The 15,791-nt window shown below is 39.3% G+C and overlaps 1 protein-coding gene across 1 annotated transcript in view; it reads left to right on the top strand.

Annotated features, from left to right (window-relative positions):
* lcor (ligand dependent nuclear receptor corepressor) overlaps positions 1 to 15,791 on the top strand; it is a 74,615-nt gene that overhangs the window by 37,248 nt on the left and 21,576 nt on the right. Inside the window, exons 2-3 of the mRNA XM_080880071.1 lie at positions 6,212 to 6,277; positions 13,152 to 13,231. Coding sequence (XP_080736197.1) covers positions 6,212 to 6,277; positions 13,152 to 13,231 — 146 coding nt within the window. The remainder of the gene's footprint in view (positions 1 to 6,211; positions 6,278 to 13,151; positions 13,232 to 15,791) is intronic.

Raw genomic sequence — 15,791 nt, 5'->3', positions numbered from 1 at the left:
ACTTTTATGGTATATTTGACTGCACAGCAGCAACTACACTCTTCTTTTTTTATTGCTAATTTTTGTTTTGTTTTATTTTTCAGTCTCTCTTTATTTTGTTTTGGCTTATCAAGCTGTAGTATGTTAGAAAACTGTGCGTTCAGTATAGAATAGAACAAGAACAAATCCCTTTCAAGCTGTGGTTGTTACTACCTGATAAATGTAAGTGTAGAATTAGTGCTTTTAGAATTAGACCTTTTTATTTTAGACTGGCTAGTGAACTTATCCTAGTGCCTCTAATCTGAAACAGAAAGCAAATGTGTAAAATCAACTGAAAACTGAAATAATAAATGTCTAAAATCTCGGATTTGATGTTTTGAATCTTTTGGGGTGGTGTGTGAAAAATGGCCACCTGTTGTTCCAGATTTCTCACCTATGTGAGATAGGTGAGAAATCTGGAACAACAGGTTATTCTTGCAGTAAATTCAGAGGTTCTGCTCGTTAACTTATAATGTGATGCTCCTGTGTCATTCCAAATCCGTGCGTCCTCACATTATCGCTGGCAGATGATATGTTTTAATCAGGGTCAAAGTGCAAAGAATGACAGAGAATAATGTCACAGAGAATGATGTTATTTTTACCGTTAAACACCAGTCTCTGTTTAAATTGCTGCTGCTATTTAGAACAGCTATATTCAAGAGGGCAGAGATCATAAACACCAGAGCTCTGCTGCACTGCGCTGATCAGACAAAGCTTTTTTTCTTCATTTTTTCAAGACATTTTTGTAATCATTATTGCAACTTTATTTTTTAACAAAATAATAATATCTAACTTAAATAGGCATGCCAATCACCATCCGCCCAATGTGGACAGTTGCGTTCTGGCTAGCTGTCTTGTCCACTAACTAATACTCAGGTTTTGCTGAACTAAAAAAGATGATTGTAACAGCTCTGTGTAGTAGTTACTGCTTTACTTAAACTTGCTTCTTAGGACCTTGAACAACACTTTAAACTGACAGTTTGTGGCTGTAATGGCCACTGTGGGCCCTGATTTCATAGGTAACCTTCTGTAATGTATTTACCACCTCATGATATTTAAAGTAATTCAGGATTTTCTTTTACTACTAATGGTAGTCACTTCTGTTTCTTGCCTTAGAGGTCTGAAATAATGCTGGCTGCTTATAACAAATAGAGAAAAGTGCCCGGTGTTTGGTGCGTCTCAGAGAGTACTGGGTTAGCCACACTTCATGTTGTTTTTAATAACACTTTGCATTTCCATCAGCTATATGTGGAATAGAAATTGTATTTATATATCACCTTTTATTATCTGTAAAGTAAGACTGATTTACAGTGGAAAACAAAAAAATTGAAAATATAGGCATAAACAGAAAAAGAAACAAATATGAGGCAACATAAAAATAGGCGTGAGTGAAAAGTAAAATCTGAATTAATAAAGCAGAATACGTCAAACATGTTACACGGCAATAAAAGCCACAAAGAAATGCAGTACGTGTCTGCATACAGCGACGCACACACACGCACACACACGCACACACACACACACGCACGCACGCACGCACACACACACACACAGCGATTAGCTACAGGTGTGGGAGAATATGGACGTTTTTGAGAGTAACAGTTGTCATGGACTTTGAATCATCAAGCAGCTTGTTCCAGAGAACAGGATCAGCGTGACTGAAGACGGCCTCGTCAGAATAATTCTCACAGATTGACTTCTGTACGTTTATTTTACAGGTGTCAACAGGTTATCATCAAAGAGTGTTGGATATGTATTTAGAGGCCAAAAATTAAAGCCAAGCATATTTAATACATGCGTTTTTATGAGTTTTTGAGACTTCTCTTTTACCCTCAAAAAACGATATAAATTGCATGATAGATTTTTAATGACTAAATTGTAAATGTGATACAAATTAAAACTCATATATGCAGATTAAAAATAATATATCTTTTATATATTTTGCTTAAAGGTTCAACAAACACTCCATTATCAAATAATTAAAGATTTCTGGCAGTTATTTCATGTTGCAGGTTTTAAAGGGTTAATAAATACTGAAGGTCCAAGTCAAAACAACTGAAATGGTTTAAAATATGTGTCAGTTAGAAAGATTGTTTTCCTTGTTCTTGTTCTTGCTAAGATTTAAGGGGGAAAAGGACATATTCTGATTTTATAGGGTTAAGGTTTGGATGTAATGACCTTGCAGGGATAAAAAAAACTGTAAAGAAATTGAAACCCTAGCTTATTAGAGTGTTAGGAGGAGTAAATGATGCTCAGTTATTCCCTCCAGTTTGCACTCCCATGTATTGTCTCATTTTCATGACCCTGGATTTATTCGACTTGGATTAAGGATTTCTACCAGGACCGTTTTTTTGTAACTTTTGTAAATGTCAACCCTACAACACCACAATTAATGTCTCCTGGAAAGATTGTCTGAAACTGTGTGATATTATTCATGTTTCCTTTTTTTATTCAACCATATCCATCTCTCCTCCTCCCTAACCCTCTCTATTACAGCCAGGCTTTCAGCTATAAACAGTTCTAGGAGACCACATACCTGCACTCCTTACTGCTGTTAGGGTTAATTAGGTATTGATTTGATCAGGACCAGGCAAGGGGCCTTATTCTAAAGGCTTTGGTCACAATGAATTATTAATGTTCATACAGAACTATATATAGTGTGCATCCAGTGGTCACAAGAAAGTCAAGCGTTGGTTCCTCTGTGCTGCTTAACCCAATCCCTGTTTGCTCCCCTCTCTGCTTCCTGCTCAGATTGATTGCACTACTTCCTTCAGGGTCATGTTCATTTTTTTTCCTTTTGGCTGTTGGAAATTTGAGAGATGTTGTTTCTTTACACGTTTGGGTGTGCTTTGATTGACAAGCACACCCTGAGTGAATTTTTTAGTTGCTTCATTGCTCTTGACAAATACAAAGCAGCGCTGTGAGAGCACCGAGAGGCAGACTTTTACCAATCTGATGTTGATGGTGTTTTCCTAAGAGATATATCCACACAATATTTTTTTTTTAAAAAGGTCCAAATCTGGTTAACGCCAAGCAGAAACATCAGTGAATGAATGCCAAAACTGCAGTTCATCTAATAACCCAAAGTGAGCCTCCTTTCAGCCTTGAGGAAGTCTGTCTGTTACGAACAAAAGCTTTGGTCTCTGCAGAGTTTCCAGCCTTCATAATAACTTGCAGCTAACGAAGCTTGCTAGCATTAGTTGATTAGCATCTTCTAGTCTAAATATGGCAGCTTTTAGCTCCAAGATTCCAAAATGGTGGCAGGCATTATGTGGCTACATCCATCTATTATATAGAGTGTGGGGTTATCATATTTTCTGTCCGCTTTCATTAACTCGTAAACATACCATAAAATGCCAAAGCTTTAATTAAAAAAATAATGGCTCCTAGTGTAAAGTTGCCGAGCATGTATGTCTACATCATCCACTTCTTCTTTATCGTTAAAGTGCTGTGTGTGTTATACCCTGCATGTGCAGCAGCTTCACCGTGATTCACTGCATCGGTCATTTGTTCACATATTTGCCACAATTGCTCGTCATGTGCACCGAAATGCACACCGTTCAGCTTGATGTCTGCTGATTCTGTGCATGTGTGCATTTTTGTGTATGTGCCTCAGTTTTGGTCATGCTCCTCTCAGCTGTGCTGCTGTACAGTGAAGTGAAATGAAGTGGCACAGTGGAGATTTTAAAGATTTGTGTGCGAGAGAAAGAGGAAGAGAGTTTATATTCACATGTATTTGCCATAGTGTGTGTGTGTGTGTCTGTGTGTGTGGTCTCTTTCTACTAAGTCATGTGTGACTGCTTTTGGACCAGCAGTGTGTGTGTTCACTAACTGACCTACATTTCTGGAGCTTTTTGCCAGTGGCTCAAGAGACTTTGTCACCGTTATCTCATCTAGCCAATCACAGCCCCTAATCTCATTTTGCCCAATCGCATCCCCAATCTCATGTGTCCAATCATGGCTTTGGCCTTCGGGGGAGTCATCTTCTACTCTACCCGGGCTTCTGTCAGAGAAGCGTTTGCGGCTGACTGTACCTTTTAAACACTCACCATCTTATGGGCCAAATAGAGCAGCAGCTCAGTAATTTTGACTTTCAGCGCTGATTTCTCATGCAGCGCTGCAACCCTAATTATATCCCCCCAGCTTGAAAGGAGAGCTGTGTTTCTGCACACATTGCCAGCTGGAGAGGAAGGAGAAAAAATTGAAGCTTTTGAAAATTCTTTGAAGCTTCTGTTTTTTTGTTATCAAAGCCGTCTTTGTTGGTTGCATGAATTTTGCATGTGCAGGTTTAAGGGAACTGTGATGTGCGGGTGTGTGGTAAGCTGGGTAGGTGGATGTGTTTTCATACAACATGTTTTGCAAAATATAAAAAAGTGCCCATCACAATAGGTTTAATCAATACCATCCATGTGAATAGCAACTATAAAATACTAACTTCATTAAAAATATTAACTTAAAAATTGAACACATTTGGTTTGATGCTACTTGAATTGTTTCTAATCTAGTGCTGTAATCTATATAGATTATATAAAGTAGCTGTGTATTTATCGATAAGGGAGGACCTGTTAAATAGATGATGCTGGAGTTGTTGCAGTAGTTATCATGTTATTTAATTTTAAACTCAACCTGAGCTGGATTTTGCCAGACAAACGTCCTGAGTAATATTTCTGTATGTGTTGTTGTGTCACCACATGGCAGATGTTTCTGGAAATTAAAACATACGCACAAGTTCATTTGTATCTGGCTGTAGGCCAACACAAGCCTGGAGAGTAAGGGACAGATAATGAGGGATTTCTTTCTGTATCTCTTTCACAAACACACACCATTTCACATACTTTTTTCAGTGTTCCTGCACGTCTAAGCGCATAATCAGTAATGTGCTCATTGTTTTAAAACCAAGCGTATAAAGTCAAATTTTCATGGTGAAAATGAAAAAAAAAGGGACTTGAAAAGCATCTGGAAATAAATACAGTGTTTGATAGATACACCGTCAGATTAAAGCTGACCGCTATTGTTGCGGTCACAGTTTGAAACCAGTGTGCTCAGATAGTCTAGAAGTTGAAAACCAGCTGTCTCGTGTCGTGTATTAATTACGGCAAAACAAAAATAAGAGCAAAATCAAACCAGATCCATTCCAACTGCGTTTCTTCCACATTGGATTGAAACCTATAAAATGCAGCTGCAATCCTTGAATCTTTGACCTCTTTCCTATATTGGTTGCTTATAGTGTTGGTGCTGTGGGAGCTGAAGTGTTGCTGCTGACTGTAATGATTTTATAACAGAAATACATTTCCATGCAGGCTCTGGTTTTTCAGTCTCTGCTATTCCTGCGAGTAAAGAAGCATGGCCTCACACTGTCATCTTCAGCACCGAGCGAAGTGCCCACACTTGAACTGTGTTCGTGTGTGAGTGCATGCAGCGTCCTGCACGCACCCCTCCAACCCTTCCATCCCCTGCTCAAAATGCACACACATTTAAACACACATATGTCTTTGTCTCCGTTTCTCTCCGTCTGCCTCTGTTTCCATTTAGTGGAGGATGGGTTGGGGGGAGGAAAGAGAGAAGAAAGGTGGAGGTGGTGGTGGGGGGTGGTCAGGTTGAAAATTACAATACGTATTTATGGGTTTTTTTGTGTGCTGTTGCTTGGCAACACCACATCGGGGGTATTTACAGTTAATAAAAAGTGAGTGACATTAGCTTGGTGTATTAGAGGTAAATCGCTCATTTGCTTTAAGAGCTAGAAAGAAAGTGTGTGTGTTTGAGTGTGTGTGTCTTTTCTTTTTATTATGTGTGTATATGTAATAAGTGCTCACTGAGCCTTATCTTTGTAGATATTTAACTCTTTGTGTGACCGAAAGGCCTTTGTTTTTGTGCTCTAACATCATTCTGTGTGTGTGCGTATACAAATATATTTTCATATTTGTGTGCACACATAAAATAATATATTGCTAAATCTTTACATTTTCATTTAAATAGTTTTTTTTTTCCCACATTTATTATTATATCGCTTTTTCTTTCTTTTGTGCATCAGCAGAAATCTATCCCAGGAGAAAAGCACGTTGTCATCACATTTCCTCCTTAAAAGAACGATTGTTTTATTCCACGCAGCTGTATTTTTGGTCGCTGCCATTAGTTGTTTCGATGGGAACTGTGTCAGCTGGCATTAACGTCACATCTTGTCTGTCTTTCACAGGCTTTGAAAGCATCTTGGAAGGCTTGTTTGGGCCGGGACTAGTCAAAGACATCACCCTTTTCCAAGGTAAACATGCAAAACAAACAAATCAGCATTTGCAAATACAACTGTATACAAACGCACCGACCATAGTTAGCAACGCAAATGGCAGTCTGTCCTACCGAGTCTTTGGCAGCTGACGTACCAAGTAACACACACGTGATGAAACTGTGAGGGGAAAAAATGGGAACTTTAATAAAATGAAATAAACAAAACAACAAAATGGATATTTATTGAGAGAAAAATAAAATAAATCTTTTTTATCAGTGACAATGTTGTTTGGAAGGACTAAAGTCATTTTCATCTTGTGCTCTGGAGAGCTTTTATATATTTCTGTTTTTAAAAAAAACAATAGACATGTACATACAGCAGGAGCTCAGCTCTCAATTTAGCTTAGTGTTATTCAGCGTGAGAGACACTGTGGACCTTCAATAAATATATACTGACATGACAATGAGCGACACAGCATCTCCCCATTGATCTGACTTTAAAACATTTATTGCCTACAGAAGTGACGCTGCTGCAGAAAGCATTTAGAATACAAAACAATATGATTAATTCATACAATAGCCTTTAATTTATACAGGCCAGATGTCACTAAACAGAGCTGGAGAAGGACAAAAACTGGCAGCCTGGACCAGCTGAGCTTGATGGTTTCTCTGGTAATGAGGCTCTCACTGCTCTCTAATGGTCTGATGCTAGAAGAGCTGGTAAACGGCTAAATACAGTGCAAAAAAATAGTGACTTAAATGCATCTGCTACGACTGCATTCACGGTGAGAGCACGAGCAGCAGAAACAGGGCTCGGTCTGAATCACACAGCTGATGTCACAGATCAGCACCACCCTGCAGATGTGTCTTCATGCTGACTTGAATGTGGATCTGCACATCTGTATTAAAATATAAAAATAATATTATGGTGTATGCAGTCATTCCTCTTTTTCATAAAATCCAACATGCCAGGTCTTTTGACCTTTACTTGAACCTTTATGAGATTTTTCTTCTGTCATCTTAGATGCTTTTAGTTGTAGAATATTCAAATATTCGCCTCTTCAAATTTTGTTAGAAGATTTAGCTATTGTTTATATCCCTTCGGCACAATCTCTTTTTCCCAAATGAATCCATCAAAAAAAAGGAGAGTAGAAAAACTACAGACACAAGAACAGCCCTCCCTCTTTGCTGTGCTTATTTGGTGAGTGATTAGCAAGGCCTCAGAGAGTTCCAGAGAGCAGCGCAGCATCTTCTGTTGCTTTTTCCCTGAGTGATCACTTTGCATATAAATATAGCCCAAGTTACAGCAGAGCCATTGTCTTTATCTCTTATGTATGTTGATTTTTTTATTCACATGTATTACTACCAGCTGAGCATCATTTAAAGGCCACAGTCTACATGAATGTATTTCTCACCATGTCTGTCCCTTTATGTCCTGATGTCTGCTTATAATAATAAAGCACCATGTCACATAGCTCACATAATCTAAAACCAGTTACTTGAATGATCAGAACTACAGTAGAGCCCCTTTGGGATCTGGTAATATTGGATATTTGCATCACGGATGAGCAACCAATAGATCTGCAGATCTGTGTCATGCTGTCAAGTCAAGGTGGACCAAAACATCTGAGGAATCTTTCCGGCACCTTGTCGAATCTATGCCACAAAGAATTAGATGCCATTTTATTAGGTATGCTTTACTAGCACTAGGTTTGACCACCTTTTTCCTTCAGACCTGCCTTGAGTGTACAGGTGTTGAACTCCAGGCCTCGAGGGCCGGTGTCCTGCAGCCTTTAGATGTGTCCTTGATCCATCACAGCTGATTTAAATGGCTAAATTACCTCCTCAACATGTCTTGAAGTTCTCCAGAGGCCTGGTAATGAATTAATCATTTGATTCAGGTCTGTTGACCCAGGGTGATATCTAAAACCTGCAGGCCACCGGCCCTCGAGGCCTGGAGTTTGACACCCCTGCTTTAGTGGAAGAAGCGTTAAACAATCACAGTGTACACATTTTCCAGCGCTCAATCATATGCTGGTTCCCCAGTCTGTCATCCAAACTGGTGAACCCCAGTGCATATGTAAATTTATGAAGTATATTTGTGGTTGCACAGCATTGTCTGTGTGATGACTGCTTTCATTCACATTCTGAAACTCAGGATGCCATAAACACAGGTGGTGTGTTTGCATTCAGGTATTCTATCATCTGTGCCTCTTCCCCCATGCACAACACTCACAGTACTTATAGGAATTACAAAATTAGTTTTTACATCAGCAAAACCCAATTGTTACATGTTCTCATAAATATCACGTGACTAAAGCGAAGGAAGGCTACCCGGCTCACTCTCTCACATGCACTCTCAGAAAAAACAAGGTCAACATGGCGTTCTGGTGTCATGTGACCCATCCCCCACCAACTTAGAGCATTTTTGGAATATTTCGGGCATGTCATTTTCAATCATGCGTTACACTCGTGCGCAGACATACACACATATATACATTGTCTCCCAAGTAAAGGTGGCACATGAGGCAGCACTGAAGCCTCCCTCACGTAAAAACACAAACGCCTAGCAAAAGTTAATCTTTGTGACTTGAAGAGGAAAAAAAACCCAAACAAAATGCTGTCTCATGAATTCTTTTCCCTCAAAGGGCCCTCACCCTCCTTTGTGTTTCCCAGACTTTCTGTTTAAAGCTGAAGTCAGCCAGCTCTCAATTTAGAGTTATATATTTACTGATTTGAGTCCTGTGGGCGCAGAAAACTTTCTCAGCCTGCGATCAAAATGTCAGAAATGTTAAAGGTCTGTTTAAGAAAGAAGGCGCTGCTACGTGATTCAGAGCAAGTGAAGCTGAAGTCTGATGATTGCAATAGTTGCCGGTAGCTTCCATGTTTTTTTCCTGTTTTTTGGTCAGTGGTTCGCTGTAATCTTGTCCACAAAACCAAACATATAAACATAATTATGCAGGGTGCTGAGGGGCATACACTAAGATATGCAAAGATATACAAGCTCACGTTAAACAGCATAGATGTACATTACAGAGAAATCACATCTGCGGTAGCTTGGAAACCGTGTATCTCTTAATCTCAAAGAAACCTGCATTTTCTCAGTTGTCACGTTTACGAAAGCAGGCTGCTCAGGCTCAGGTATGCTGAGCTGATTATGTGCATGTAAACAAGCCGAGAGCTGAGCAGGGCCCCACACACACACACACACACACACACACACACACACACACACACACACACACACACACACACACACTGAAAGCTTCCTCTAAACTGTGCCAGTATCGCCTTTGTGTTTACTACTTGCACACACTCACAAATACCTTGAATACTGTTAGGGTGGGGTGGGGGTTAAGCTAGCTGTGGGACTGGAGCTTAATTGGCGCATTCCCAGGGATACTGTAAGTGGCACAACCATGGGGTTCAAGCACAGCTCACCTTTGACCTTATTCATTCCCGTCCCGGAGACAGAGATGCACAAAGAAAACGAAAGAGTAGTAACTGAATCGTCTGCACGTCTCGCAGGAAAATGATGGGAAGCTGGAGATTTCAGGCACATATCTGCACACACACTTTAAAAAAGGGGAAAACTAGCAGACCCTATTTATAGGATTTGAACAGGTTCTTCTTAAAGAAGCATGCTGGTGTTCCTCCTGACCGGATCTTACTTGTGTGTCTTACTCTGCTGTAGGGTGTGATCGCGAGGTGAAGCAGATTAAACTGTTAGCCAGAGGGGACAGAAAAGCAGCGGTTGGGATTTAGTTACTCTTTAACTCCAAATCCTATTGGTTATATTTTCATCTTCAGATATTTCATTTTTGGCAGCCTGTTGTCTTGTTCAGTACAGCGCAGCGTGAAAATCCATTTTTAAACCTTCTTTGTAATCGATTACACCGAGGCATCAAGTGCAAAGGGAGTGCTTTGCGTCGCCTCAAAACAAATAATATAGCTTTTACAAAACTGATTGCAGACTTGATGTTCACTGTAAGGGATTATACAACTCAAACAAATTGGATTATTGATTTTCTAATCTTACAAAGTAATGGAAGGTCATGGTATGGCACAAAGAAACAAACAAAAACTCCTGGAATGTCATCTGCTTGTCACTTGCCATTGCCCGCCTGCCCTCGTGTGCTCTGTTTTGCCCTGCTTTGTTTTTCAGTTATTGTCAAACTATAAATGTGAAAAAAATACAAGTTAATAATATATTCACATTTATAGCTCAAATATTATTGTTTTTCATGTTTGGGATTATTAAATTCCTTGTTCAGAACAAAGGTATCCTGTAAATATCCATATAAATATAAAGATTTTCCTTTCTTTCTTTTATTATTCTTTTCATGCTCATAAATGGCAAACAAGGAAAAAGAAAAAAAAAAGATAGAAAGTTAAAGGCATGGATGGACACAGTTGCCGATATTAGTTTGTTGCAGAAACATCTATTCCCAGCACGTATGCCAGCTCACAGTCGACACAAAGAAGGAAATTGAAATAAATACGATTCCTTTAATCAAATTGACCTTACTGTGAATAAAATGTAGATTATCTGTATCAGCAGTGTAAAGAGTGCAAGGATGAGTGGAAATGCATGCAAGCCATAAACCCAACAAATGGAGAAGAGAGATGGATTGTGCAAACCCGGCCCTCTGATAAAGCAGTCACTGGAGCGGTGCCAGGTGTGGCTCCCCTATGGACCCACCTCTGCTACTCTGCCCTCCTCCCACACAGAAACACGAACAAACAGAGTGGGGAGGGGTCATCACAGTAACAAGACGGGACAGGGTAGAATTGCTGAACATGGCTTCAGGTCATGTACAAATGGTTTCTTTATTATGTCAGAGTGGACTGTATATATTTACATTTCTGTATGTGTTAAATGCAGCAGTAAAGATGAGCATCAACATATTTTTTTAATATTCTACTGTTTTTTGATTTGTTTTTGTTTTTAAATGTTGCTCTTCATTTGGACCTAAATAAATCAGGTGGTTCAATCCTGCTATTTTTCTAAAATTGCAAAAGATGAAGGTTTTTTTCTTTCTTTAAGGACAATACTGCACAATAAAGGAAATTACATAAAAACAGAGATTTTACTGCTTTATGTCTTGAAATGACTGGGTAATAGTGACGCGAGAAGAAAAAACCCCAAATGAATCAAGAACAAGAAATATCGAGTTGTTTGATGAGACCGAGGGCATTCCTATACATATGGAAACAAATGCATTAAAGCAAAGCAGTTTGTGCTACAGATATATCACAGCAGAACTGCAGGCATCCCTGTGTGATGTTAAAATGAACATCATACACCTTACATTTATCAGATTTTCACAGTTTAAGGAATAAATTCTCACGGCGTAACACTTTGTGAAGCACTTTCACCTGAGATTCAGCGTGTTTGCTTAGTTGCTGAAAAGGTGTCATTTTGGAGATGGGAAGTTTTGAATTGGCACACACTTCATGTTCACAGGATGTTCTGATATTGTTCTGTCTCTCTGTGGAGCTGACTCGTCCCTCCTTTTCCCTCCTATATATATATATTGTTTTAAATGGAGGTGTAATACCATGGCAACAGCTCAGCTGTAGCCAGTGTCCTCAGCTCAGAAGGTGCTATGTTGGTAAAAATGTATTTCTGCTGCTGACATCATCTAAATCAATCATCATTTAATCATAAGAGGACAATCACAGGATTATTATTGATATGAGAAACCACTGATCAGAGGTTGTTGTTGTTTTTAATTGGATTATATGGAGCTTTTATGGTTTATGTCATACATGTTTAAAATTACAAAACTTGATATTTTGATTTCAGCTTCCACCTCTCCATCAGCCTGAGATGAGATCAGAACCACACACCCAGTAATATCTGCCCATTCTGTGCACAGAACAACAAAACAACAACAACAAAAAGTAAAACTAGTCAAGCCTCCAACAGAAAATAATTAATTATAAATGTTAAGTGAAAAGTAATAGTAACATGCAGCTAATTTGTTCTGTATAAATATAAGAGTGTTTACACACGTCGCCATTTTTGCAACCAGAATTTTCTGTAAACATAAATTTTTGTGCTGACACATTTGCATTTATAGTAGAGAAATGCATTATATTTCTATACAAGTGTAGAAATATATCTTTAGCTGCTCAGATTTGCTTTAAATGTGATTTTGTGGTTCTCTTAATTGCCCACAATGCTCGTGTGTATTTGATCAGTTACATTCTCTTTTGAAATGTGAATTTAGAGCAGAGTAAAACACCTGCAGAGGCAGAGAGTCTGTCAGGATTTTTGGCTTAATGATTGGAAGCTCATAAAACTACAGGGAGACACCAGTGAACTTTGTCATCCAGAAAAACACATTTAAGAGAAATCAGTTTTGGAAATTGGACATTCTTTGTGAAGACGGCTTCAGGGCGTGAATCTCTCAAACTGACCCAGATATATGCACAAAGACGTCCACGCTGCTTTTGGAGGTTTAAGGCAATAATGTGCCTGATACCTGATTGAGCTTATCTGTCAGTCACAGGTGTGGTTCATTTTTACACGGCATGCTTGTGGACTGAATCGCTGGAATTTAGTCAGTCACTGTAATTAAAAGTGAATCACTTTATTGCTGTTGTTGATCTGGGTGGTGGTCCCTGAGCTGTCAGTCTCTCTCGGCTTATCAGTCTGGATTTCTCCCTCGATTCATATACACCTCGCTAATGATCTGCACCTGGATATTCAAACTGAATAATTGTAGTAGCGCCTCGCAAATCAAGTAAAACACACATTAAACCTTCACCACGTTGTTTTGCTCTTTGTTTCTACTGTTACACTAACAGATTCTGCTCCCGGGTAGCACATCAGTCAACTTATGAGATCCTGAGCATTATGGGAGTTTGAGTTAGTCATTAATTGCATACTTTCTGTCATGCAGACTGCGAGCCAGAGGAGGTGTCTGACTGGTCCTTTGATGAAAACTGTCTCTTCTGCTGCTTAAGACGTGAGAAAGTCAAGGTAGGTGCAGTTCAGTCTCCCTTTTAGATAAGACCCTCTCATTCTAATTACATGGCTGTGATTTCACAACTCTTCAGAAGCTGCTGGGTGGTATCACTTTTACCTCACAACACGAAGGTGCCTGATGTAAATGGAGCAGGGTTTTTTTTTATATAATATGGAGTTACATTAGGTTTTGTTTTCACCTGAATAAACTAATGTTAGCTTTTTAGCAGCACACTCGATTGAACAATTTGTTTCAAAGAATAAGCAGACTACAGAATATGGGGGTGATGGGTGGGGGCTACATTTTATAATGTGTAACTGTGTAATTGTGCTGTGGCATAGCTGGGTTTATTTATTTCATACTTTGAGTGCAAAGGAAAACATTTTTTTAAGTTTTTATTTGTTTTCATAGATGTGGTTACTGGGAATTAACCACATTAATTATTAGTTAGGAGAGCAAGATACAAATAGATAACTTAATACCCACCCTTTCTCTTCCACATATCCAGTTAAGAGTCAAAGGGATGCTGGAGACTATCCCAGCAGTCATAGTGTGAGAGGCAGGATACATCCTGGACAGGTGTTATAGAGCTAGACGGCTACATTTACACATGGGGTTAGGTCACCAAGTAACCTAACCCCATGCATTTCTTCGGACTGTGGGAGGAAGCCAGAGTACCTGTAGAGAACCCCAACTCACTGGGTTTCAACCCAGGGTCTTCTTGCTGTGAGGCAAACCACACCACCATCCCTGCACCCAACTTAATAATTGCAGCTTTTGTCCAAAGGAAAAAAACGTTTACATTTTTAAACGGCCCTCAATATAAGATGTGTATTAGAACACACTTTTATTATCTAAGGCTTACAAATAAGATGTAAAGGCCTTGAATAATGTATAACAACATGTTCCACTGAATGCGTGCTGTGAGTGTGGAGAAGGGGAATGTTTCACTGCAGTGTTGTACAAATTTAAAAAAAATAAAACATGATGTGCGTTTCAATTAGCTATTTCCTCGCTAACATTGTCGCTAACAGAGGTGAATACTGCTCTCTGCCTGATACAGCACTTATGTTACTTTCATGAAGCAGCTCATTTTCTTTGTCCACGTGTTCTGTATTTTAGTTCACTGCCAGTTTTAAGTTTTCTATTGAAAAATACCACATCTTTGTCTCTCTCCTCCTCCTGGTGCACTACTTGTTATTTGTGTTGTTTAACCATCCGTGGTCTTGACCCCAATTTAGCCTATAAAAGGACTGTGACATAATGATTTGGAGGTGAGTGAGTGAGTGTGTGTGTGTGTGGAAGGAGGAGGAGGATGCTGACATGATTGTAAATTAGTTGGTCTCCCACAGTAGCCTAGATGCTGGTACACCCTCACAGTTTCTTAGCCCAACAAAAAGCATCCTGAACAGAATAATAATGAGTTTATTGGACAAGCTTCTATTTAATATATACAAATGCAAGCATGTGTTCATCGTGCTTCTGCTCATTCTGCTGTGCAGAAGGCCTTCGTGTTTTGCGGCCATTCATTGTTACCGCCCTCCGCTGCACTTAAAAATGAGGAACAAAAAGAGCAAGGATGCTACGGGGCCCTCAACAGTCTCTGGATGATTCCAAATGGGCTCCCTTGTTGCATGTGGCCTCCGCTCTCTTATCACCACAGTCGCCATTATAAACACCGTAGGGGGTGATGTGGATGAAAAGAAAAATTCTTTTTTAAATATCAGAAGAAAGTAGAAACGACTTGTTAGTCTGGAGGCTGTAATAAGAGATGAGTCACATATGTTGTGTTAATTAACATATCAATATTATCATATGCTTTTGAATGCATTTCTATGAGGGCAGTTGATTGGGGGAGGGACACTGAAGCCTAAAATATGCACAATAATTTATAAGAAATCATCTTATAGCTTTAATGCCTGTCACAGTGTTCATTAGCAGACTTTTTGTCTTTTCATTTGTTTTTGTTCGTTTTATTTTATTTTTTTTGTTCCTATTTAGCTCAGGGTAAGTACTTTTTGGGATGTTGACCTAATGTATATGTGGACACATGTATGAAAGAAAGGTATGTGAGAATAAACAAGGAAGGGAAGGAAGTTAGGAGGGGGCGTCCTTCTGTCAGACATACATTGTTGCTTGTTTTTCAACTTGACCCTGGTCCGACCCCCAGGGTCGACCATCTGTCTGCTAAAAACATCCCCATTTTTCCACCACTCACTACCATCTCCGAGCCCCCATTGGCCTCTGCCTTTCTCTGCGCATGAAGCCATGTAGCAGTAGCTAACAGTAGCTGTGTTGCCAGAGCTCACTTGTGCATGTAATAGCATAATCACAGATAAGATATGAATAAAAAAACTGAAGCAGTTATCGGAGTAAAATCAATTACACAAAACCTTGCAGGGTTTCCAGAAGGTTTATTTTTTCCACCATATTTTCTAAATACTCAATAACTGTTAGCCGCTCACATAATGCAAACCATGGCACCTCAATTACATTCGTCTTCTACGCTCAAATACAGGTTTTTATTAATATGTTAGGGTTTCAAGTGCTCTCCCTGTCTCGCCATTATTACCC

The sequence above is a fragment of the Rhamphochromis sp. 'chilingali' genome (assembly GCF_963969265.1).
Source record: "Rhamphochromis sp. 'chilingali' genome assembly, chromosome: 4".
Lineage (NCBI taxonomy): Eukaryota > Metazoa > Chordata > Actinopteri > Cichliformes > Cichlidae > Rhamphochromis > Rhamphochromis sp. 'chilingali'.
Note: the sequence above shows the minus strand (reverse complement) of the source record. Positions and strands in the feature narration are given on the sequence as shown.